Raw genomic sequence first — 25,918 nt, 5'->3', positions numbered from 1 at the left:
GAGTTATGGTGTTGGAGGAGAATATTGAATGTGTCATGGGCTGACACAAGAACCAATAGATCGGTGTTGAAAGACGTGCAGCCTGAGTGTTCCTTGGAGGCCAAGATGGCCAAATTTTGTCTCTCATACTTAGGTCATATTGTCAGGAGCGACCAGTCACTGGAGAAGGATATCATGTTTGGTAGGGTGGAGGGTCAGAGAAAAAGAGGAAGACCCCCAGCGAAATGGATGGGCAAAGTGGCAGCATCAGTGGGCTCCAGCATGGCAATGATAGTGAGGTTGGCCTAGGATCGGGCAGTGTTTCATTCTGCTGTGTATAAGGTTGCTATGAGTCAGTGCCAACCCGATGGCACCAAACAACAACAGCAACAACCTTTTTGCTAACAGCCCAACACTTAGCGCCACTTGCCACTGAGGCTCCTATGGTTTGTACATGTGATTCAAACTTGACTATGATTCACTATTTTTTTGTTAAGAGCATAGCATTAAAATTGATACTCTGTAGGCTTGGAATTAGGCTATATGGCTGCCCATTTTAAAACCAGACCGTAACACAATTTTTGGTACCTTAAGGATATTCAGTGCATTTGTGCTCAATAAAGGAGTGAATGTTGGATATAAGTAAGTATCCAGAAGAAAGTTTGGAAAGTGCTATAATAGATGTTGCACAATGTGCTATGGAAACACAGAAGAAGGAAAACCACTGTGTCTGAGAGAAAAAGGCAAAGTCAAATAATATAGCTAAGTGTGCAAAGACCTGGAGTTAGAAAACCAAAAGGGAAGAACTTGCTCAGCATTTCTCAAGCTGAGGGAGATGAAGATGAAACTTCAACTTGCAATTTTGAAAGTTTTTATGGGAAAATTATTGGATGGTACAGAGAGCTCAAACGCAGATGGAAGAAAAACAAAAAAAGAAGATGAAAGGAATACAGTCACTGTACCAAAAGGAAATGGTTGATTTTCAGCCATTTCAAGAGGTAACATATCACCAAATACCAATGATACTGATGAAAAAAAGCCAAGGTGCATTGAAAACATTGGCAAAGACCAAGGGTCTGGGAAATGATGGAATACAAATTGAAATCTTTCAACAAGCTGATGAAGCACTGTAGGCACTCACTCATCTATGCCAAGAAATTTGGAAGACAACTACCTGGCCAACTGATTGGAAGAGATCCACATTTGTGCCCATTCCAAAGAGAAGTGACTCAATGGAATGTGCAAATTAGACAATATCTTCAGTATCTCATACAAGCAATATTTTGCTAAAAATAATCCAAAATGGCTTCAAACGTATATTGACAGCTTTCACACATTCAATCTGGATTTAGACGTGGACATGGAGCAAGGGATATCATTGTTAATGTCAGATGGATCTTGGCTGAAAGCTGAGAATACCAGAAAGATGTTTATGTGTGCTTTATTGACTACACAAAGGCTTTCAATTGTGTGGCTCATGACAAGCTATGGACAGCATTACTGAGAATGAGTACACAGATCAACAGGCAGTTCAAAGAGAACAAGGAAATACTGAATGATTTAAAATTATTAAAGGTGTGTGCAAGGGTTGTATTCTCTCACCATACTTACTTAATCTGTATGCTGAGCAAATAATCCAAGATGCTGGATTATATGAAGAAAAATGTGGCATCAAAATTGGAAGAAAGCTCATTAATAACCTGTGATGCACACATAATACAACTTTGCTTACTGAAAGTGAAAAGGAGTTAAAATGCTGATGAAGATCAAAGACCACAGCCTTCAGTATGGGTTGCTCCTCAATGTAAAGAAAATAAAAATCCTCACCACTGGCCCAGTAAACAATATCCTTATAGATGGAGAAAAGATTGAAGTTGTCAAAGACTTCATTTTGCTCGATCTACCATCAACAGTCTTAGAAGTAGGAGTCAAAAAATCAACTGACTTATTATGTTAGGGGAATCTGCTGTACAAGACCTCTTTAAAGTGTTCAAGAGCTAAAATGTCAGTTTGAGGACTAAGGTGAGCCTGACCCAAGCCATAGTATTTTCAGTAAACTCGTATGCATGTGAAAGTTGGACAGTGAATAAAGAAAAGCGTGTAAGAATTGATGCATTTGATCTCTGGTGTTGGAGAAGAATGTTAAAGGTACCATGGACTGCCCAAAGAACAAGACAATCTATGTTGGAAGTATATCCAGAATGCTTCTTGGAATCCAGGATGGCCAGACTTCATATCTCATACTTGGGACATATTGTCCAGAGGGTCTAGTCCCTGGAGAAGGGTATCATGTTAGGTAAAGTGGAGAGTCAGAGAAAAAGAGGAAGACCCCCAATGAGGTGGATTGACACAGTAGTAGCAGCAATGGGTTCAAATGTAGCAATGATTGTGAGGTTGGTGCAGGACTGGGCAGTGTTTAGTTCTGTTGTCCAAAATAATTCTGCATTGTTTGAATCCAAAATCAGAGTGGGAGAAGATATTATGAAGACTCATAGCAAAGGAATGGCTATAGGAAAGGGAAGGAATTAGGCAATTTTTGCAAAACTTGTACTACATGGCTCATAGAAGGTAATCAATTTTCATTAAACAGTGGACAGATCTATAAGAGGAACAATAACACAAGTGAGGTACATATACCTTAGGATTATCAACCATTTCAGATCCAAAGGGTTGACAATTCTAAGGTGTGTGTACCTCACCTTAGACAAAAGACAACTTTTTTTCCCCCCTTTTACTCAAAATTCAGAAGGGTTAGGAAAAAAGAAAGAATGGAAGTTGGAAACACAGGGAGTAAGTGAAGTAGGAGATGTTACAGTGTGGGCATTGCAATCAATTAGATGAAACAAAATGTGTATGAATTGATAAAGGTAAAACTGATGATCTGCTATGTTAACTTTCACCCAATTCACAGTTGTTGTTGTTAAGTGCCGTCGAGTTGGTTCCGACCCATAGCGACCCTGTACAGGATTCACAGTAGTGTAAAAATAAATAAATAAATAAGGAAAGCGAATCAAATCAAAGTTTAATTGTAATTCTAGATCTAATCAGAAAGTTATGTAAGCAAATTTTCAAAGTATGATATTTAATCTAAACTTTTACCTCAGCCTGATTAATTTGGTTTCTGATTTTTTTTCTTCTTTTACTTGATTTCCTTATGAAACATCTGTATTTGACTCTTGACTAAAGCCCAACCTCTTTTAAGAGATATTGGTACAAACTGAGAAAAACAAAACTGAGGTGAAGTTTAATTTGTAATCTGGAAGGGACAGACAAGTATTAAAGAAGAGCCTTTCCATGCCTTGTATAATCCCCAGAGTGCCTCCCCTCTCCTTTTATAGGACACAAAAGCACAGAGGAGAAAAGGGCAGCACTCACATTTTCCCAGCCAGTTAAGGTTCCCTTAAAACCTGCAATCCCAGTCATTCCAATCCCAGAGCTCTTCTCCACTGTATCTCAGGATGCCATCTCTGTACCCTACCACATGTGCCTCTGTGACTCCACAACTCCCTACACTGAGGATCACTTTGATGAGTAATTTCCTTTAAACATTTCATTGTTGTCACAATTTACTATGAAAATGATCTCATTTTTTGAGTTTTCCATTTTAAGTTTACTCATCCTGATTCCTTTACTTAACACACACACTTTCCTCTTTTGCTTTATGTCCATCTTCACTGGTCCCATCAGAAAGAGCAGTCTTAAATGTAATGATTCTTTGAAAGCTTGAGTTAGGTAGGTTAGCCTTTGAATTCACTCTGCCAGATTGCTTAGAGGAAGCTTCCAGAGGTCATTGTGACAAGGTTAATCTGAGACAGTGAAACATGCTGTGTGAATTGTGCTGTAAATGGGGTTAAAGCCTTAAGGAGGTATAGTCTCTCTTTCAAGAATCTTTTAAAGCCTTGCTAGAATAGAGCTCTGGTATAGAGCTCTGGTAGCTTGTTGTTGTTGTTGTTATGTGCCATCGAGTCAGTTCCGACCCATAGCGACCCTGTACAGGGTTTCCGAGGGTGTAAATCTTTACGGGAGTAGAAAGCCTCATCTTTCTCCTGCGGAGCGGCTGGTAGTTTCGAACCGCTGACCTTAAGGTTCGCAGCCCGATTCGTAACCACTACGCTACTTAGTGGTTACAAATTGGGCTGTGAACCTCAGGGTCAGCAGTTTGAAACTACCAGCTGTTCTGTGGGAGAAAGATGAGGCTTTCTGCTCCCATAAAGATTTACAGCCTTGGAAACCCTATACAGGGTCGGGTTAGTGCACCCAGACTGAAAAGCCGTTTAAACTGCAAGGTCACCAGTTTAAACTGCAAGGTCACCAGTTCAAGCTCACCAGCTGCTCCTCGGAAACCCTATACAGGGTCACTATGGGTCGGAACTGAGTCAATGGCACTTCACAACAACAACAACAGAATAGTCAAAGTGATTGCACAAGACCCACCCAGTTCAGGTTACAGGCTGATGGAAGGAAATATTCTCAACATTTCAATAGTGACACTTTTAGTTGATTTAGAGTTTATAGACAAGTGTTATTAATTAAGAACTTTTTTTTTCTACAAAGAAGTAGAATTTCTACACCAATTCCTAAATTCATAAAATGATCTGTGTACTATGACTATAATTATCCTAGATTGCAAGTAATACTATATGTAGAATTTCAGAGCATTACAGAATTTTCCTGGAAAGTACAGGAAAATGCCAGGTAATTTGTTACCTGTTTTTTTTTTTTTCATCCATACTTTATACCCTTTATAGATTTAATGATTTTTTCTAGTTTTCCAGATATTTTGCATATTAACTTACTATATTTTATGCAAATAGAGTGTATGATAGTATGATATGGTTTTATGCAAACTGTGCAACTTATGCATGCTAGTGTCCTAGTCTTGCAGTGTGCATGTGCACATTATTTATGTGGACATATTATATGTGGAAACGTATGATCATGTTCAAACTTTGACTTTCTGAGGAAAGCAGTATTGCTATGTCTCCAAAATATTTATCTTTGAGGAATATCTTTTAAATGTTTACATCTTAAAATGGGCATACGTTTTTCACTGAAAATGCCTCTTACTATACTGTATGTAAGGACACTGAGAATTAGGCAAACTCCTTGTCTAAGGATTTTGAGATTTTGTTTTTCCAAACAAGGGAAAATAGTTACAGTTCCACCTCTCCTGTGCTTCCTCTCCTATGAGTTGTAAGCTCAGTATGTGCACATATGTAAGATTTCAAGCGCAAAAGGAGAACAGAGTAAGAAACAGATTTTCATAGTCTCCGTCTGGGTCCTTGTACCAGTGCCAATATAAAGCTATGCACTGTTCAGTGAAATACAGTAAAATGTTTCTTGGCTCTAAGGCAACGTATTTGAATATCCAAAATAATAAGTAGATCAATTGGGGTGGGGGAGTTGAGATTATTGTATCACATTTCAATGACATACAGTGCTGTCAAAAACTTTTTTTCTCCAAAAATAAAATTATAGGAGGCATGTAGATACCTTTCAAAATGTCAAGAAAAGGTGTTGGGGGATTTAGTTAAGAATAATGAAAATATATCACTTATCCCAGGAGGCATACGCTGCGAGCATCTGAGTATCTCAGGGTGAAGAGTGAATTTAAAATGGGTAGGAAGAGGAGTCCTGGTGTGGCACTGTGGGTTAATGTGCCAGACTGCAAAGTCACTTTGAATTGTAAGCCAGCGGCTCCAGCTTACCAGTCACTCTTAGGAAACCCTATGTAGGGTCGCTATGGGTCAGAACCGACTTGATGGCACTTAACAACTTTGTCTTAGATGGAACAAAAAAAGGAAGATGTCGTAGGGAGATATGTGAAGCAGATCACTAATGATGAATAGGAGTTTTCCAGAACTTCCAGAATGGTAATCCAAGCAGAAGAATTGTCGTGAGTAAAGGTGTGAAACAACATGAGTATTCAGTGAGTTGTAAATAGCTTGACAATCTAGAGAGTAAGAACATGGGAACGGAAGAATTATGACAGATGAGGATTATACCACAAAAGATCTTCATATATAAGTGACATACCCAATTAAGTCAAAGCGAATACTGCAGGCTGCTTGGGGTGAGGGTGGAAAAATAAGGATCCCAGGACTTGCTTCCACTTCACATTTTTAACTAACAACCTTCAATAGTATTTGGAATTAAAAAACTAATTGGGGAGGTATTATTTATATAGAAGAAACAGCTTGATAAACTATACCATTCATTCTCATAAAATGCTCCAATGAGATTTTGTAACTTAAATGTATATGTATTTAAATATAAATACGAATTTTGTTTTCAAAGTCAGCTTAGAATTTTGTTCCTTTTAATAAAGATAAAAGCTCATGAAGAAAACCATCATTTGATAAATGGGATTTGTCTGGGCTCTATTTAGAAGTGGTATAATTTAGTATTTATAATAGTTCATTAACATATGGTTTTTGAGGTATTTGTTCTGTGTGTACATCAAGATATATCTGAATGGGTGGGAGTTTCCATACCATATGCCTATAGTGAGAGCAAACATACCTTGATTTTTTGTACTGCAAAATATCTACCTCTATTGAATAGGGTGTTTCTTTGTTATAAACCCAAATCTACTAGAAAGATTGAGTACTAGAAAGATTTGGGTAATTTCTGCTAACACAGATCTATGGTCAGTGGAATTCCAATTGAGTTTATCTGGGCTGGTTTCATGCATTTAACTCTGTGGAGCACATTCCTATTTTCAGTAAGGACCCTGACATGAATAGAATTTGTTTTCTTAAACTTAACTCTAAAAATACCTGCGATTATTTTAATAGGCACTTAGGGCCATTCTTAGGAGACAACTGAAAGAATTGCTACTGTTATTGTTTGTTTTTTTTTTTTCCTCTTCTACTTTTTTGGGATAATATAGCTCCTTATTCTGCATGTTGAAGTTTAATGTATGTTCTTCACTTGATAGAGCATTTAATTTTGGGGGAAAGGTTCTTGGATGATTGTATTAGTTCAGTGGTTTTAGAATAAGATGTTTGTGGGGAGGTGCAGCAGAATCTTCAGTCATTGATTCTCTTTATAACTTTGCCCTTTTAGCTGGAATAGATTACTTGTGTAGTGCTTCTAGCCCTACACAGCCTGAATCACAAGGAAGAATCTTTACATAAACCATTTATACTAAATGTTTGGTATGCTGGCAACATAAATCAACAACAATATCCATTACATATCCATCCCTTTATCAGTATTATCTTGATGGAACTGATCCCAATGTGTGGAATTTGAACTCTACTTCAATACATCCAGCTCTGGATAATTAATTATTCAGGGCACAGAGAACCTGGCCCCTGCAATGTAGAGTAATTCTTCCTGGTCAGCATTAACTCCACTGGCAATAATAAATAGAAAAAGTCTCTAGTGATGCCAGTATTTTAAAGTGATTAATCATCTTTCCCCCCTTTCTTCTCCCCCTTAGTTTTCTTTAACTAGGATTTTTCAGCAATAAATCTTTAACAATACAGGTAGGAATTGTTCTGTAATTAAATTTTGCTCTGCTTAATTTCTTACCTTTTATGTGCGGTATTAAAAAAAAAAAAGTTACACTTTGAGGAGCTCTGATAAACATTTAGACCAAGAAAAATCCTTTTATGGAACACTGAGATTCTCTTTGGAAGACTGAGCTCTTGATTTTGAATATTAGATAGAGCACATTCTTGTATAAATTGTTAATCAACACCAGTTGGGGTGTCAAAACTGAAGTTTTGAATTGCTTCACTTTCATGCTTATGGGTTGTCTGTATTAAGAAAAGTCTGACATACATATGTTCCCAAACTGAGAGAATAATTACTTATTTCTTAACTTTCAGATCATTGATGTCAGCTTTGTAGAAAAGAAATGTTTTTCACCATTTTTGAGGAACACACAATACACTTGTTGAAGCTGAAGTGGCAGGGTAATGCCTGACCGAGTATGACCGTGTATTTTTACAAAGCCCCCTCTAGAGCTGACCACGTGGCATGTCGCTTCTGGGTGACAGACACAGATGCGACATATCTCTTGTGACACACTTGGCTCGAGGTGACTCCTGTCCTTCCTCTGCTTCTTTCCTTTGCTGCAGGACAACACAATGATGCACGGATGAACCTCGCTATTGCTCTCACTGCTGCCAGATATGGGGCTGCCACAGCTAATTATATGGAGGTCGTGAGTTTGCTCAAGAAGACAGACCCCCAGACAGGGCAGGAGCGTGTGAGTGGTGCACGGTGCAAGGATGTACTCACAGGTATGAATCGTTAGGGTCTCTGTTGGGGAGGTATTTCTTAGCATCTTGCCGTGCTTATATAATGACTGAATTCTAATTTTTCTGTCATTTCTCTTTCATTTAAGTTAGACTTCAGAGAGTCACACTAATTATATTCCTTATTGTCAACAATGACTGGTTTAACATGAAAATTTTCCCTTATGGGAATTGGCAATTTCTTCCCTTTGTGTTAAATAATAATAATGATAATGATCATAATAAATGCCCACAAAGTACCCAAAGCTATGAGTGCAATCCATTTTCTTTATAGAAACATGTTATTAATAAAATTAAATAAGTGTGCCAGGTTTCAAAGCACCATTTAGGCGACATAGGCAATGCGTTTACATGACATTAAAGTCAATCACTTTTAACTTTGGTTAGATTTTCTTGTCTTGTTTCTAGGGTCGTTTAGGCAAAGCTTCAAAATAATACCTTTTTGTTGGATAAAACCAAGCCTATGACAACTATTGTTTGATGGCCGCTCTGTTTCCAAAGTGTAGTGTTATTTACGTATCACACTTTGCTCACAAAATAGACGGAGAGCAGAAATGAAAGAGTGGCATGCTTCCCTTCCTGCACCCCCAACCCCCCCCCCCCCCAATTTGAGCTTGGTTTTGGTAAATTTAATCAAATGCAAACCTTTTGTTTAGCACTTCAGTAACTCTGCCTGCTTGTGTCACTTATTGTGGTATCCAATACAATGCGCCACAGGTTGAGTTAATAGATGAATTAATAATCCAGAGCATCAGTGAGCAGGGAAACAAATGAGGTATGTGATTGATGCGGCTTTCTTTTACAGGGCAGGAATTTGATGTGAGAGCCAAATGTGTTATCAATGCCACGGGCCCTTTCACAGACTCAGTGCGCAAAATGGATGATAAGAGTGCGGCAGATATTTGCCAACCTAGTGCTGGTGTCCATATTGTGATGCCTGGCTATTACAGGTAACTGTGTTCCACTTGGAGGTCATAGCCAGAGAACAAGGGGCAGCAAGAGATTGTGTATTCTTAATTTATTCTTCCGGCACACCTTTCTTAATAATTCATGGTCTGATTTGCTGTTCAAGATGAAGAGAAATAAGTAAAAAAAAACTCTTCTAAAACACAAAATACGAGACTTGGGATATTTTTTAGCCACTTTTGGCAATACTCATTTTTACGGGTTAATGATTTGGGGTCTGTCTGTATGTTCTGTATGTGTACTTTGTCCAGTGAAATAAACTTCAGAGACTAAGCATCAATATTACTGAATTGCAGTTTTAATTAAAACCTTAAAAAACAATTTTGTAAAATCTGGATATTCTGCTTATCTGAAAACGTGAGCCATTCATTAATTTGGGATACTGTTGTTGTCGTTGTTAAGTGCTGTTGAGTCGGTTCCAACCCATAGCGACCCTGTATAGGGTTTCTGAGGATTGGCTAGTGAGCTTGAACCCTCGACCTTGTGTTTCATACCGACCTTGCAGTCCAGCACATTAACACACAGCACCATACCAGGACTCCAATCGGGCAATAGGAAGTAAAAATCAATGCAATTTTTAACCTATCAAATTAGCAAAAGCTAACTAGGGATAGAGAAATGGTAGGTATAGAGATGAAATAAATAGCTCACAACAGCAATTACAATTGATAGCCTTTTAAACAAGGTGATGGGTACATGGGGCTCACCTTATTATTCTGACAAATTTTATGTTTGAAATTGTTAATAATTAAGTTTAAAAAAAAACATTTATGTGGTTCTAGTTAAGAAATCAATTGTTAAGAAATGACCGTGACCCCTGATGTATATTTAAAGAGTGTGAAAAAACTCACATGGCACAGTGTTTAGTATACAGAATATGTGTACTACTCTTATCTCCACATGTGGCAATTCTCCTAGGTAATCTAGTCATTCCATAGAAAATAATGATTTTTGCTGAAAAGTGTTCATTTAAGACATTGTTTGCAATTGAAAAAAATAGAAATCACTTCAGTTCTCAGCCTTAGAGGGAGAAATAAGCAAATTATAGCACATACACATTTAAGGAATACTAATGAAAAACTATTATTGTAAATAACTTTTATTATTTAAGGCAAACAGTGACATTAGAATATAAGATAGAAGATTATATGTGTAGTATGATCTAAACATTACATCAATATAGAGAGAACAGGGTAGAAGGAAATACGCTAAATGTTAATGGTGATTATTTCAAAGTAATGCGATGAAGGGTAAGAATTAGAGATAATTGTTTTTGGGTAATATGGTTATGGGTAAGAATGATTTTCTTCCATATTTTAGTAATTTTACATTAAGGAAATATAAGACCTTATATTGATAGAATGTTGTTTTTGTTAAGAGCCATTGAGTCAGTTCCAACACATAGCCACCTTGTATACAAGGTTTGAACTGCTAACTTTGTGATTCAAAGTCCACTGCTGATCCCACAGCACCACACCAGGAATCCAGTTGGTAGAATAGATGGGCAAAATCCATGCTCCTACATAGTATCTGAATCCTAGAATGCATCCCTGCTAAGTTATAGACGAGCACTGCCTTATTCATTATGAAATCTTCCTAAAGATGCCCCTAATTTATAACAAAGGCATTTATACTGAGAAAAATATTAAAGAAACATTTTTATCCACTAACTTTGAAAGTAAAATTATTTTCTAATGGTATGAGATAGGTGAATAGTTATTAGTATTTTGACTTTGGAGTGGAGAAACCAAGGTGTTTCCAGACGTGATAATAAAAATGTATGCATTGGTACCTAACAGAGTTTATATTTTGAAAAAGCTAAGCAGAAGCATACTTTAAAAGAAAGGGAGAGAAATAAGTATAGAAATTGTCACATATTTTTGTTGTTGTTGTTTAGTGCTGTCCAGATGGTTCCGACTCATAGTGGAAACCAGGGGTATAGGTTTTCCATGGAGCAGCTTGTGGGATTGAACTGCGAACCTTATAGCTCAAACTGACCTTGTAGTCCAGCACTTATCCTTCAGCACCCTACCAGGACTCCAAATGTCACATGTTATTGTTGCTAAATGCTGTCCGGTCAGTTCTGACTCATAGCAGCCCTGTACAGGAGCTGCTGGTAAGTTTGAACCACCAACTTTTCAGTTCAAACCAACCTTGTGGTCCAGTTCTTTTCCTATAGTGCTACACCAGGACTCCAAATGTCACAGAAACGTCTTTTATTTAGCAAGGTTTTCAACATTAGTGTCAAAAACAACTGTATACACTTACTTTGTGTTGTGTTAAAAATATCTGAGGCCAGCAAGCTTACAAGTTTTTGTTTCTTTTTTAACATTTTTAAAAATAGTGTCCTGGTGATGTGCTATAGGATTAGCACTGCACTGCTAACCAAAAGAACAGTAGTTCAAAGTCACCAGTTGCTCCTTGGAAATCCTGTACAGGGTCTCTATGAGTTAGAGCCAATTCGATGGAACTCAACAACAACAATAATACAGTAAAGCTGTAATCCCTAAACTGTAGTCACACACATCATCATGATCCCTGATGTTTGTTTAGATCCCCAATGGCTTTAGCATATTTCCATGTGTTCTGTGTGTTTCCTTATCTTCTCTATAGTTCCATGATGTACCAGAGGATATTTATTATTGTTTTTTATCCCTCAGAGGCCTCTTGTTAATTCTTTCACTTAATAATCATATCCTTTAAGACAAGCAGTTTTACTTGTGAACCTAAATTTTCTGTTCTTTAAAATGGTAATACAGTCTGTTTTCAGGATGCACACATAAAGGCGATTAGTGTTGTTATTGTTAAGAGCCGTTGAGTCAGTTCTACTGACTCATAACTACCCTGTGTAGGATTTCCAAGACTTTTTAAACCTTTGAGGAAGCAGAAAGCTCATCTTTCTCCCACTGCTGACTTTGTGGATCTAAGTCCAGCGCTAATTGTATGCAGCCACCACCCTCCTTACCTCAAGATGTTATTGTTAGGTGCCATCGAGTCAGTACTGACTCATAGTGACCTTATGTACAGCAGAACGAAACACTGCCCAATCCTGGGCCAACCTCACTACTGTTGCCACATTTGAATCCATCGATGCTGCCACTTGGCCAGTCCATCTTGTTGGGGGTCTTCCTCTTTTTCTCTGACCCTCCACCTTACCAAACATGATATCCTTCTCCAGTGACTGGTCCCTCCTGACAATATGGCCAAAGTATGAGAGATGAAGTTTGGCCATCCTGGCCTCCAAGGAGCACTCTGGCTGCACTTCTTCCAAAATGGATCTATTGGTTCTTTTGGCAGTCCGTGACACTTTCAATATTCTCCTCCAACACCATAACTCAAAAGCATCAATTCTTCTATGGTCTTAGTGCCTAGCATATACATTTTATCAGGATTTCTTTGATGATTTTTCTATTTAGTTGACTGCTATATCCTTAACTCCAGAAACAGTGTCTGGCTTACTAATTCATGAATATTTGTTAAAGTACTCTTTTCTTCCTTTTGTAATTTAATCTAATACAACACTTATACCAAAAATTAAATTAAACTCATTGTCATTGAGTTGATTCTGCCTCAGAGTGACTATGGGACAGAGTCAAGCTGTCTAACAGGGTTTCCAAGATGATAAATCTTTACGGAAGCAGACTGCCACATCTTTCTCCTGCTGAGTGGCTGGTGAGTTTGAACTGGCAACCTTACAATTAGCAGCTGAGTGATTAAGCTTATTAACTTGTGCTACCAGGGCTCCTTAACTTTGTTAAGAGGCTTTTGTTGTTTTACTGGGAAATTTAAACATGAAAATATAATGCAATTTTTTTCTCTCACTCTTCAGATGACATGTAGATGAATAATGATAAAAGTAATATTAGTACATTATCCGAACTTTCAATCAGTGTAGAAATGTGAAAAATAGACATGAATAAAAAGTGAAAGGCTCCTCCCTCTTCCTCATGTCACCTCCAACTTCAGTTCTTCTCTGGTAATTGGTAGCAATTTCTTCTCATTACTTCCATAAAAATTTATCTTTATTTTTGCACAAAAATGTATCCTTTAAAAAGTTTTACATGAAAGGAATAATTTTATGCACATTGTTCTGTACTATGCTTTGTACATTTAATGAAGTAGTAGGTAGAAATCTTTTAAGAACTGCATAATACTTACGTGTAATATATTAAAAGCAAAAGCCCCTTCTTAATCCTAAAAAAAATGGTACTGGTTTCAGGCCCACTCCCTATAAACTATGGAAGCGTTACTCACAGTTGTATCTGCCTCAGCCAAAGATGCAGTAAATGGTCTCATTCTACCTTGGGGGAAATTGATAACCCATTTTTAGTATCATGAACCACAACTACTACAAATCCTATTGGAGTCCTAAGAGGAGTGATCTGCTAATTCCCATTCAGATTTTGTTTTAGATGAGCCCATGGTTTTGGATTGTGGCTTGAATTAAGGGTTACTTTTCTCCTGTTACACTGTCCTGGAGGTGGCTGTAGTCCTGGGTTTTCTCTCCCTATCACATCGTGCTTTGGGGTGGGGTCCAGAGATCTTAGAATGAAATGACTTGCTGAGCTAATCAATCAGCCACTCTCAGCAGTTATGTCTCAGGGATTTTGACTAGATCCACAGGGAAGAACCAGAGTTAGTCTAGACTTGGGGACTGTCCTTGAACTGGCTAATGATAACCTTCAAACAGGCATTTAAGTTAGAAGTTGTTCAGTTTGAAAATGCAGTGAGTTCAGTAGCCACTGGCTGTTGTTGTTAAGTGCCATCGAGTTGGTGTGGACTCATAGCAACCCTGCATAGGGTTTCTGAGGAGTGGCTGGTGAGTTTGAACTGCTGACCTTGCAGTTCAAGCCCACCTTGAAGTCGAGTGCTTATCGTAGGGTGCCAGAAGAGCCGTTTGACGAGTGAGGAGCATGTGCATAGAGGTATCTTCTTGGGCTGTTGTCAGAAGTATATTTGTGACATTTATTAAGCTTATGATCCTAGCTTCCTAGCTAACATTCCATATTATGCCATGGTAGCTGCTTTTTAAATTCTTTGGATTGTTCTAATTTTGGAAAACCTAAAACACAGAAATCTTTTTTTCTTTTTTTTTTTTTTCTCTTTTAGAAAGGCAAGCTTTAGTTTACATTAAAAGCAAGTTCTAAATTATACTCAGGTTTGTGGCTCTTACAAAATCAACAGCAATACACTAGTGAAAATAATGATCTTCTAGCCTACTGATGGTTTTTAATACTGGCAAGACACCAAACTTTTTTTCTCTGTAAAATGTGTACGTACTGTTATCTCTAGCACTGATTGCTAAATAATTAACAGTAAATTGATTTCAGTTTAAACAAGAGTACTTCAGGAAAGCAGTGATCTATATGAGAAAAAGGATTATTACATTCGATCGGAGACACACACATAAATTAACAAACTTTTTCCTCTTGATGCCAAATGAATCATACATAGTGCAAAAAGGCCTGTGGCTCACCATGGATTGTATATGCTATTGTCTTTTTAGTATTGTTAAGTGCTGATGAGTCAGTTCTAACTCACTGCAACCCTGTATAGGGCTTCCCGAGGAGCGACTTGTGGGTATGAACCCCCGACTTTGTGGATGGCAGTCAGGACTTGTCCTACAGCGCCACAGCAGGCCTCCTTAACTTAGTATTATTGTTGTTGTTGTGTGCCGTGGAGTTGGTTCTGACTCATAGTGACCCCGTCCAGGGTTTCTGAGGCTGTAAATCTTTACAGGAGCAGAAAGCCTCATCTTTCTCCTGTGGAACAGCTGGTAGTTTTGAACTGCTGACTTTGTGGTTCGCAGCCCGATTCGTAGCCACTATGCTACCAGAGCTAGTTGCTATTGTCAAACATAAATGTGACCTTGCAGAATTAATCTTTCATAGAAAAAAAAATTTTCTCTAAAGGGTCTGGATTAGGAGTGCTCTGCTACCCAGCTCTCATTCAGATTTTGTTTTAGAACTAAGAATGGTATTTCCAGCGCATTCTTTAATTTTTATATCATTCACTAATAGCCTGACTTCCCTCTGTGCTTGTTAATTTTAATGTTTGGCACATATGTCTTCACTTAAGCAGTTGCTTCTCTGAGTTTCAGTTATGTGCGTATTGGTAACCATCACCTTCACCCTTTAAACTGCTTTAATTGCACTGAACTGTTTTAAAAAGGATTCAGTAGTTATGCTTTTCTAATAGAATTTTGTGTGGTGGTTGGTGAATATTAAAGTTTTATGTTAAAGTTTATCAAGTTTACTTAGGCATATCATGTGATATCTGGTCCATAAAATGATTCTATGTGAAGTATATCAACAAGTTCAAGGGCGCTTCAAAAGTTTTTGGAAAAAAATGAAATTAAAAGGTAACAGAATTTTTCCAAAAAGTTTTTGAAGCCCCTCATATATTTCTCCTTAAATTCTGGAGAATGGAATTTACACTTTTGCTTCAATGTAGGACAGTGTTTCAGTTGAACAGTTAATTTCAAATGCCAAATTTTACCCTAAAGACATAACTCCTCAGAATCAAAGCAGATGACAGCCAGTTTCTTTAAGACTTTCATAGTTCTATGACAAATATGGAGTCCTGGTATGGCATTATAGGACTGGACTGCTGACTTCAAGGTCGGCTACTCCGCAGAAACCCTATACAGGGTCCTGGTGTGGTCCTGTGGGATAAAGCACTGGACTGCAAGGTCGGTTTGAATTACAGGGTCGGCAGTTCAAACTCACCAGTCTCTCTTCAGGAACCCTATACAGGGTCTCTATGTGTCAGAACCGACTCAATGATACTTAACAACAACAACGAGTCAGAACCAACTCCATGGTTCATGATAAATATATAGAATATAAAGAGCTCTGGTAGTGTAGTGGTTACGAATCGGGCTGCTGACCTCAAGGTTGGCAGTTTGAAACTGCCAGCAGTTCCACGGGAGAAAGATGAGACTTTCTGCTCCTGTAAAGCTTTGCAGCCTCGGAAACTCTGTGCAAAGTCACTATGAGTCAGAACCGACTCCACGGTACTTAACAACAACAACAGTCATACTGACTGGCTGCTGGTTGTGTGCCTTAGAGTCAGTTTTGACTCATAGTAACCCTGTATAAAGTTTCAGAGGCTGTATATCTTTACAGAAACCGAAAGCTTCATCTTTCTCCCTAGGTGCGCCAGGTGGACTGGAACGACTGATCTTGTGGTGAGCAGCCCAATGCCAGCACGGAGGATCCTGTATAGTCATACAGAGACTGAAAATACTTGACAAACAGTGATTTTCAGTATATTAGAGGGAGTCCTGGTGTGGCACTGTATGATAAACAGTGGACAGCTAACTGTGAGGTCAGTAGTTCAAACTCACCAGCCACTCCTTGGAAGCCTTATACTGGGTCGCTATGAGTCAGAACTGGCTTGATGGCACTTAATAATAACGGAGTGAAAGTAAAGTTATTTCCTCTAAAGAACCATGAGTGAAGGTGGGATCTCAGGTGAAGATTTGAATGATTGTCCCACTTCTGTGGCACCTTTTGTATCTGCTAGATAGAAGAGATGCAGCCCAACCTCTTCTGTGTCCTCCTGCAAAGGCTGAACATTGCATAAGACTGAGGGGACTTTGTAAAGAAAGATTAGGATTACTTGTGGTGTAAATAATGAAGGTGCATTACCTAAACCAACCTTAGAGTTCTTTTTTTAAAAAAATAGTCTTCTATGCTTTTTTATAATCCTCTTAAACAATTGTTAGATCTCATCCTTACATATTTGAATCAATTAAAAAATATAAGGGAATAAAAGTCAAAGAGTTATCCTTTTAATTTTGTATGCATAAAATGGATTTCTTGAAGTTTTCTCAAACATCAAATTTTGTTTCTTGCTATGGTAGCACAGGGGATTGATTACAAGTTGTGCTGCTAACTGCAAGGTCAGTAGTTCAAATCTACCTACCGTTCATAGGGAGAAAGATGAGGCTTTCTGCTCCCATAAAGATTTACAACCTTGGAAACCCTATGCAAGATGGTTGTGAGTTGGAATCAACTTTAACACACATAATCACCACCACCATTTAAGAAGTTGTATTAATAGAAGCTAGATCTATGTTAATAGAACACACAACCTGGTGTGTAGTGGGTTTTGCATTGGGCTTCTAATCTCAAGGTCAATAAATTGAATCTGTCAGCTGCTACACAGGAGAAAGATGAGGCTTTCTGCTCCTGTAAAGATATACAGCCTCAGGAACCCTATCCAGGGTCTCTGAGTCAGAATCAACTCAAAGGGATATAACCACCACCAACCACCTTAAATATTGACTTCATATGAAAATTTAGACAAACTAGAACATCTACCTGAAGATCTGTAGTGCCCTGGTGTGGCACTGTGGGTTGGTGTGCTGGACTGCAAGGTCGGTTTGAAATGTAAGGTCGCTGGTTCAGGCTCACCAGCTGCTCCTTAGAAACCCTATACAGGGTTGCTATGAGTTGAAACCAACTCAACAGCACTTAACAACAACAACATCTTCCTCCTATCCTTTTAAAACATTTTCCAATATTTCTTGAATGATTATTGAATACATTAAAACAATAGTTTCTTGTGATTTAAAAACAAAATCTGGCTTGTTTTGCTAATGTTTATTTTCATTTGCTTATTCTTTCAAGTGTGTTTTAAAAATTTGGTTTCAGAATGTTAACATGTCAGTGGAAATTCTTGACTAATACTTTAGAAGATTTTATATAGTCTACCAGAAGAGGCACACCTGAACTTGACTTTAATAGCCCAAAACACTAATGTTCTGTCTAGTTAAGAATTATCATTGCTAGAGTACTCGTCTCCTTTTTGACCTTATCCTAGCACATTGTTATTTAGGTTGTAGCATGAGCCAAGCCCTTTTTTTTCCTGGATGCACTTCTTTAGATTTCTAGGCCCTTGAAATTAAGAAAGAAACCTCATATTTAGTGAAGTGGCTCAAGCTCATCTAAGCACCAAAGAGTCAAGAACTTTTTGATTACATTTTAGTTTCTAAGAACTTAGACCCTTCACTTTCTCATGTACTTTGGAGACCTTCTACTGAAAGATGTGCAAAATGTCAAATGTCCCAGGAAAACGCATTTTATAGGTTTGGAAGTTTGAAGAGCTACTCTTAATTAACCATCATAAAAGAAGTTACAGACATTGAGCCTGCTGACATTCTGTGATGTGAATGGTCCAAGGAGTATCAAAACAAAAACAACTGGAGATTGATGGCCACTTGCTTAATTAGCCTTGAGTTTTGGTGTGTTGGGGACTATCATTATTGTCACAGTTGCTTTATTATTTTTTTAACCAAAATTAGTTATTTTTTTTAGGAATTTATAAATTAGGGTACAGGAGGAAAGGTATTGATTTATGTTTTTCTTGTTTATTTGGGAATCAGTGAATGAAACCATTTTTATAACATAGATTAAGATTAATGTTCTGCTAATTTCAGTAATAAATAATCCTTTATTCCTCAGCCCAGAGAACATGGGACTTCTTGACCCAGCCACCAGTGATGGGCGAGTTATTTTCTTCTTACCTTGGCAAAAGATGACGATAGCTGGCACTACTGATACTCCAACAGGGATCACACACCACCCTATTCCTTCCGAAGAAGATATCAACTTTATTTTGAATGAAGTGCGTAACTACCTGAGTTGCGATGTTGAAGGTAATTTGTGCATTCCTTTATGTTTGTTCCCCTTCTTTTGTATCCCCCAAACCAGCTCTCACTGGTTAAGCTGTATCTTCAGTATGACTCATCTCCCATATGACTTTGCTGAAGCTCTTGAGTACTGCTCACTTCTTTTAGAAAACTTCTGAGGGCCAAAGTTTAAAATAGTTGTTTGTTTTAAACATTCTCTACCTTCTACGTCCTGTTGAAACTCAAGGAGTCCTTTTCTGATAATTTTGAATGGCAAGACTGAAATGGCATACACAAGCTTTAAACATTCATGGTCTTCAGGAAAAGTATAATCCATTTGCATCACATTTTCATTTCTTGAATTTGGGAAAATATGATTTGCAGATAGAGTGTAGTTTTAGGAAGTAATTAAACAAGTATGATGAGACTTCTCACATACTTTGGACATGTCCTACCATGCATCACACAGCTTAGAAACACATCCCTGGAGAAGCACATCATGCTTGATAAAGTAGAGGTCAGCAGGAAAAAGAAGACTACAAGATAGATTGACACAGTGGCTTCAACAGTGGGCTCCAGTATAGGAACAATTGTGAGGATGGCACGGGACAAGACAACGTTTCGTTCTTTTTTACATAGGTTCTTTTTGAGTGAAAACCAACTCCAAGGCACCTAACAACAACAGAAATAGCTTTAGGTGTGTGAGTTAAAGGATTCTTTAACTACAAAATTTGGTTTCTAACTGATATCTAAATATTTAAAAAAATACTTTAATGTGTTTTTAGTGACAGCTTACATAGTAAATTAGATTCCCATCTACAATTTATATATAAATTGTTTTATGGCATTGGTTACAATTCACCTAGCGTGTCTGTGCTCTCACCATTACTACCTAGCCTGTCCCTTTCCTAGCCATCCTTTTTCCTGCTCCTCCTTGCCTTTTCATCTTTGTTTTTGTGTAAATGTTGACTGCTTGGTGTCTTATAGTTGATTGCTTAAAGGAGCACACTCCTCAGGAGTATTATTGTTTATTTTAAAGGCCAATCGATGATTGGCTGCAAGATGACCTCCATGAGTGGCCTCGGTTCTAGATTGAAAGTGGTACACAATGTTTTGAAATTAAATGAGTTTATTGTACAGGTAGGTACTCCCTAACTTATGGTGGGGTTCCATTCCAATGGCTCCACTATAGGCTAGTTTTGACATAACTGGAATACCTCTTTACATTTTTCTCTATTATTGCCTTTTATTAGTAGTATCTGTATATATCCAGTCTTTGAACATTGGCAAGTAAACATCTGAGAATGATAATAGATCAGGAAGTTTAGGTAAGTGGAGCAAGAAATAAAATTAACTCGAGAGTACAGAGCTCTACTATGTAAACAGTTGCCAAATTCTTAAAGTTCAAATGCGGTGATGATGAGAAATCTGTTTATACATGGTGAAAGGCTGAATGTTCTGGAAGCATGTATAGGTTTCAGAAGGTTGCCAGTACTCAAATAAGTATGGGTCCTCTGTCATTGAAGTAATCCCTCAATGGGCTTATTGTTATAAAGAGGTGGAAGCCTGTCTGGGTCATAATGATCTTTTCATTTATATGCCTTTCATTAATTACAGGGAGTTGGGGAAAGGAATTTAGTTATTGTCCATTCCAATTTCTGAGAAAACTGGTTGAAATTAATATCTATATATCACTAATCAGAACTTTCCCCTAGCAGTCTGGGGGCATTTGGAGAGTAAGAGCTCTCTAAGTAGCAAGACGGAAAGTAGAGATGACATTGCTTTCATATACTTTATTTCTTTCCCCGTGCATACCATCCATCACACTTTCCAACTTATAAACTTATCTTTAAAATTTTTTTTTTTTAATTTTGTAGGTTCTTTGCATTTTTATTACTTATCAAAGGACAGCCTCATGTTTGAAGAATTACCCTACATTCTGATAAAGAGCATCAGGTAGCTGAAGTATGTCTATAACTGAAAGCAAGGGCACTCAAATTCAAAAGTTTTGAGGAACTGTGGTGAAACCTATATTCCTTTTTACACCGATGAAATAAATGTGTGAAGAACCCAGCTTCAGTCACTGCCATGTCAGCTTGCATGCTGTTGCTGCCCACATTTTGGTATTTACTTTTGTCTCCATTCGGTTGAAAAAGTCCTGGTGGCAAAGTGGTTAAGCATTTGCTGCTAAGTGAAAGTTGGTTGATGTAACACAGCTCTATAGGAGAAAGGTACGGCAGTCGGCTTCCATAAAGACTGTTGTTGTTAAGTGCTTTGGAGTCAGTTCCAACTCATAGCCACCTTGTATAGGGTTTCTGAGGCTGAAAATATTGATGGGAGTAGAAACCTCATCTTTCTCCCTTGGATCAGCTGGTAGACTTGAATCACCGACCTTGTGGTTAACAGTCTAGTGCATACCCTACAGAGCCACTGTGCTCCATCCATAACGATTAGAGCTTTGGAAACCCTATGGTGCATTCTACTCTGTGCTCTAGAGTTACTATAAGTAAGAATTGACTTGGGTTTATGCTCTTAGGCCTGCTTTCTTTGTTTTAAAAACTAGACTATTATAAAGGAGCCCTGGTAAAGTAGTGGGTTATTGGTAGGCTGCTAACCACAAGGTCAACAGTTCAAATCCACCAGCTGCTTGATGGAAGAAAGTTGAGGCTTTCTGCTCCTGTAAAGATATAGAGGGTCATTATGAGTCGGAATTAAATTAACAGCATACAGCAGCAGCAGATTATTATTAGGCACTTTTCTGCCAGACTCTGTGATGAGCTTATTGTCTATATTAAAAACTTTTTAACAACCTAATGAAGTCCATATTGTAATCTCCAATTTATACATGAAGAAACTGAATCCCAGCGACTTTAAGTTTCTTTCTCAGAGTTATATAGCCAGTAAGTGTTGGATGCATGTTGTGAGTATCAGTTTTTAACATGCTTGTGCTTCTAAGCAATGTACAGTACTCTGGTAGTGCTGGGTTTCATGATGTGATATTTTATCTACAAGGGACTAGATTCAGTCTGTCAATTTATTTCATGGAAGGAAACTGCTACACAGCTTAAGAATGACAGTGACCTTTGCTTCCAACTGGCCTCACCTGGATTTGAATGTTCAACCGGAGGAGGTTTTTTTAGATCTCATAACTAACCCTTGGGCCATCAAGTCTTCTAGACTGATTAGAAAAAAGGAAAAGATTCTGTTAGATGCTAGAGCAGTTAGTTTGAAACATGCTGTATTCACTGGGATTGAAATAATAATTTTTAAATAATTTATTAAATGGATTTGTTGTTGTTAAGTGCTGTTGAGTTGGTTCTGATTCTTAGCAACCATAGGCAGGATTTCCAAGGAGCGGCTGGTGGATTTGTACTGCTAACCGTGTGTTTAGTAGTGCAGGACTTTTTCTATAGTGCCACATCCTGACTCCATTATTAATGGATGAATAAGTGAAATTCTAACAACCATTTGAGAATCTTCCCAAATGGCTATATCTTTAAGAAGAAGAAGAAAGAAAAAAAAAAAGTGTCATATCTTAACACTCTCATGCTGTTCACAGCAGCTGCCACACTTCTGCAAAATGTGCCGGAACAATTCTGCAAAGCATTTTGCCTGTTGGGAATAAGACCATGTCTTCTTTTACAATTTAGAAAGCTTTCCGTTCACAGAATGAATTTTCTAGATTACTTGTTTGTTCTTTTCTGAAATGGGTAATTGATAGTTCTGTGGTTCGTATTGAGTTAGGAAGAAAAATGTTCTTTTGAAAAATGTTTCATTAAGTCGGCCAAGTCGAGGTTAATCACAAGGATGCACTGGCTAAACTAAACTACAACTTAACACGATTGAGAGAGACAGAAGATTTGCCGAGTGCTCTATCCATGTAGTTTTTCTGGAGTGCTCTAGGCAGCTTCTCTAGTTGTACACAGGTTTCACATATGCAATTAGTAGTGTTTATAGATTGCCTGTTATTCAATTAACAGCTGAGCTGGCCGTATCAACTCACTGCAGACCTGCCTTTTCATTGCCAGAGATTGTACCGGGGTTATCAATTTACACAGGCTTGGATGTCTTCCAGCTGTTTAATTACAGTGGCATGTGCTTTGCGTTTTCTAGTTTCATTCGTTTATAAATGTAATATGGTATCTTATTTCTGTGATTAACACTTCATTTCAGTAGGTTAAACATGCTGGTAGGAAAGCATTGATTTCTGACACTATTTCCCCTGTGTTCATTTAGGTATTTTCACATGCCTCTTAATGATTTTTTTTCAAAAGTAGCAAACATGAGAAAAGCACCCCAAAACGTATACCCAAATAACAAATGTGAAGCAAAATCACCCATTTAGCTCTTTGTTGTCACTTCTAGTGGGTTTAGTTTTCTGTTTATTTTTGACATGTTTATATTGCCAAATTTTAACAGTAGAAGTGCTAATTGTAGTGTAAACAATAACATCATGTTTAGTTTTTTTCAAAAGTGGTCAAAATGTCTTTTCAGTTTTGCTATTTATACACATATTTTGTTGTTTGTATATTGCGTAAGTGGAACCTTCAAAAAGTTCATGGAAAAATTCCATTATCTTTTAATTTCATTTTCCATGAACTTTTTGAAGGCCCTTTATAAAAGAAGGGTCTTTAAAAAGTTCATGGAAAATGCATATTATGGAAATATTATGCATGGATTTCAATTTTTTTTTACATCAAAATAAACTTGTTCAGACCTGTTATAACATCTGAAGAGGATCTAATTTGAATCACTAATAATAATAATAATTTGTTGGCCTAAATTTTTAGCAACATAAATTCTGCTAAATTTGAAGCAAGAACAAACGTCAGAATTAAGGTAAACCTTGGGTGGAAGAATGGTAAAATCACTGATGCTTTTATTAAGAGTTTATGGAGACAGTGACCTAAAGAAATCAGCATCTTACGAATGGATAAGTTATTTTAGGAATGGACAAGATGATGTAGAAGATGAAGTCCGTAGGGACAGACCATCACTTCAATGTGTGAGGAAAAAATTAACCTTGTCTGTGTCCTTACAATTAACAGCAGAAATGATATACATAGATATTGGTTGCTGTTGTTAAGTACTGTCGAGTCAGTTCCGACCCATAGCGACCCTTTACAGGGTTTCTGAGGCTGTAAATCTTTACGGGAGCAGAATGCCTCATCTTTCTCCCGCAGAGCGGCTGGTAGTTTTGAACTGCTGGCCTTAAGGTTCACAACCCGATTCGTAACCACTACTCTACCAGAGCTCTATTGGTTAAGCTTCCACAATTCTGACAGAAAAATTAAAGTTGAGCAAGCATTCTGTTTGATGGGTGCCATGATGGTTGTGCCTAGATCAGCTTCAGATACGAGCAGAGCTCCATGGGAATTCTAAACAAGTGAAATGAAGATCCCGTAGCATTTCTTGAAAGAATTGTAACCGGAGATGAAACATGAGTTTACCTGTTTGATTCTGAAGACACAGCAGAAAGCATTGGTTACCAAACAGGTAGAAGTGGTCTAGTCGAAGTAAAAGTGGACTGGTCAATAGGAGAGGTCATGGCAACAGCTTTTTGGGATGCTCAAGGCATTTTGCTTTTTAGCTCTCTGGAGGGCCAAAGAGTGATGTTGTTGTTGTTATTAGGTGCCACTGAGTCGGAATTGACCCATAGCAACCTTATGCACAGCATTTGCTTATTATGACAATGTTTCAAGAAAGTTTTAGCAGAAAAACACCTGGGGAAACTTCACCAAAGAGTCCTTCTCCACCATGACAATGCTCTTACTCATTCCTCTGGATGGAAAAATCATTAGACATCCACCCCATAGTCCTGACTTGTCTTCTTCTGATTTCTTTTTGTTTCCTAATCTTACACTGGGTTTCTAATGTGCCACTGTAAGACTAATATTGGACTGCTAACCAAAGAGTTGGCGGTTCAAACCCACCAGCTGCTCCTCAGAAATCCTATACAGGGTCACTATGAATCAGAACTGACTCCACTGCAGTTAGAAACAACAACAACAATCTTAAATGATCTTTTAAGGGCACCCATTTTTCTTCAGTAAATAATGTAAAACAGACTACCCTGAATGATCCCATATCCTCAGTTGTTTGGGAATAGACTAAATGACTGGTATCATCATTTACAAAAGTGTCTGGATACTGATGTAGGTCATGTGAAGATGTAACGTTCATAACTTTTAATTTTTATCTTTTAATTTAATTTTCTTATGAATGTTTTGAAGTCTCCATGTACTAAATCCTGAATGAGTTATCAAGAATAAAATAAAAATGATTCTTAAAAGTGATGGTAGAAGAACAATGTGTTTTCTTTCTATTCTGAAAACATTGCCAAATACTTTTTTATGTATGAGCGGGCTTCAGAGAGTTGGAAAAAATGGAATTATAGATAATAGAATTTTTCTATTAACTTTTTGAAGACCCCTCATACTGTTACTACATGGAGAATTTGTCTTGAACCAAAACTAACAAGATGCCATATCCAAAAAGCACTAGATGATCCAATCCAGCAAGTGATGTTTCATGATGAATTTTTCTCAGTTTTTAAAAATAGTTATTATTTTAAACAGCCACTTGTTTTGAAAGGGTATACTGAATTGTTTATATTTATGAACATTGGAAACCTTACATAAAGTCTAGAATATTGAGTTAGAGACACAAGTATTTCCACTTTTGATTTTGTAACGTCGTCTTGTAGTTTTATATAAAAAGTATACTTTAACATTTTATTCAATATTTATTGATTTCTATATGTGAGCTTCTACTTGATACAGTACTTATGTATCGAGGAGAAGTGAAGAAATAATAGAATTGACATTCCCGAAGACATTCGACATGGTGAGAAAGAGAGGAAATGGTAATGAAATCTTATGTAGCTATCCAACTCTGAAGCATAATAACCCTGAGCTGTGTTGCTTCTTCACTATTAACCATGGAAAGATAAAGTAGGTAACAGTCACAACTGAATCTTGGCTACAACCTGTATGATAGAACTAATTTTTTATAAGAATTTATGGGTTGTGACTGTTTTTAACTGCCTTTGAATAGAATCCTAGTC

The 25,918-nt window shown here is 37.5% G+C and overlaps 1 protein-coding gene across 1 annotated transcript in view; it reads left to right on the top strand.

Moving 5' to 3' along the window:
* GPD2 (glycerol-3-phosphate dehydrogenase 2 (mitochondrial)) overlaps window positions 1-25,918 on the top strand; it is a 118,883-nt gene that overhangs the window by 66,904 nt on the left and 26,061 nt on the right. Inside the window, exons 5-7 of the mRNA XM_006834527.1 lie at window positions 8,070-8,234; window positions 9,055-9,199; window positions 18,686-18,879. Of these exons, the coding sequence (XP_006834590.1) occupies window positions 8,070-8,234; window positions 9,055-9,199; window positions 18,686-18,879 (504 nt within the window). The remainder of the gene's footprint in view (window positions 1-8,069; window positions 8,235-9,054; window positions 9,200-18,685; window positions 18,880-25,918) is intronic.

The sequence above is a fragment of the Chrysochloris asiatica genome, unplaced genomic scaffold (genome assembly GCF_000296735.1).
Source record: "Chrysochloris asiatica unplaced genomic scaffold, ChrAsi1.0 scaffold00012, whole genome shotgun sequence".
In the NCBI taxonomy this organism is placed as follows: Eukaryota; Metazoa; Chordata; class Mammalia; order Afrosoricida; family Chrysochloridae; genus Chrysochloris; species Chrysochloris asiatica.
The sequence above is the reverse complement of the archived record's forward strand: the minus strand, read 5'-3'. Positions and strand labels throughout refer to the sequence as shown.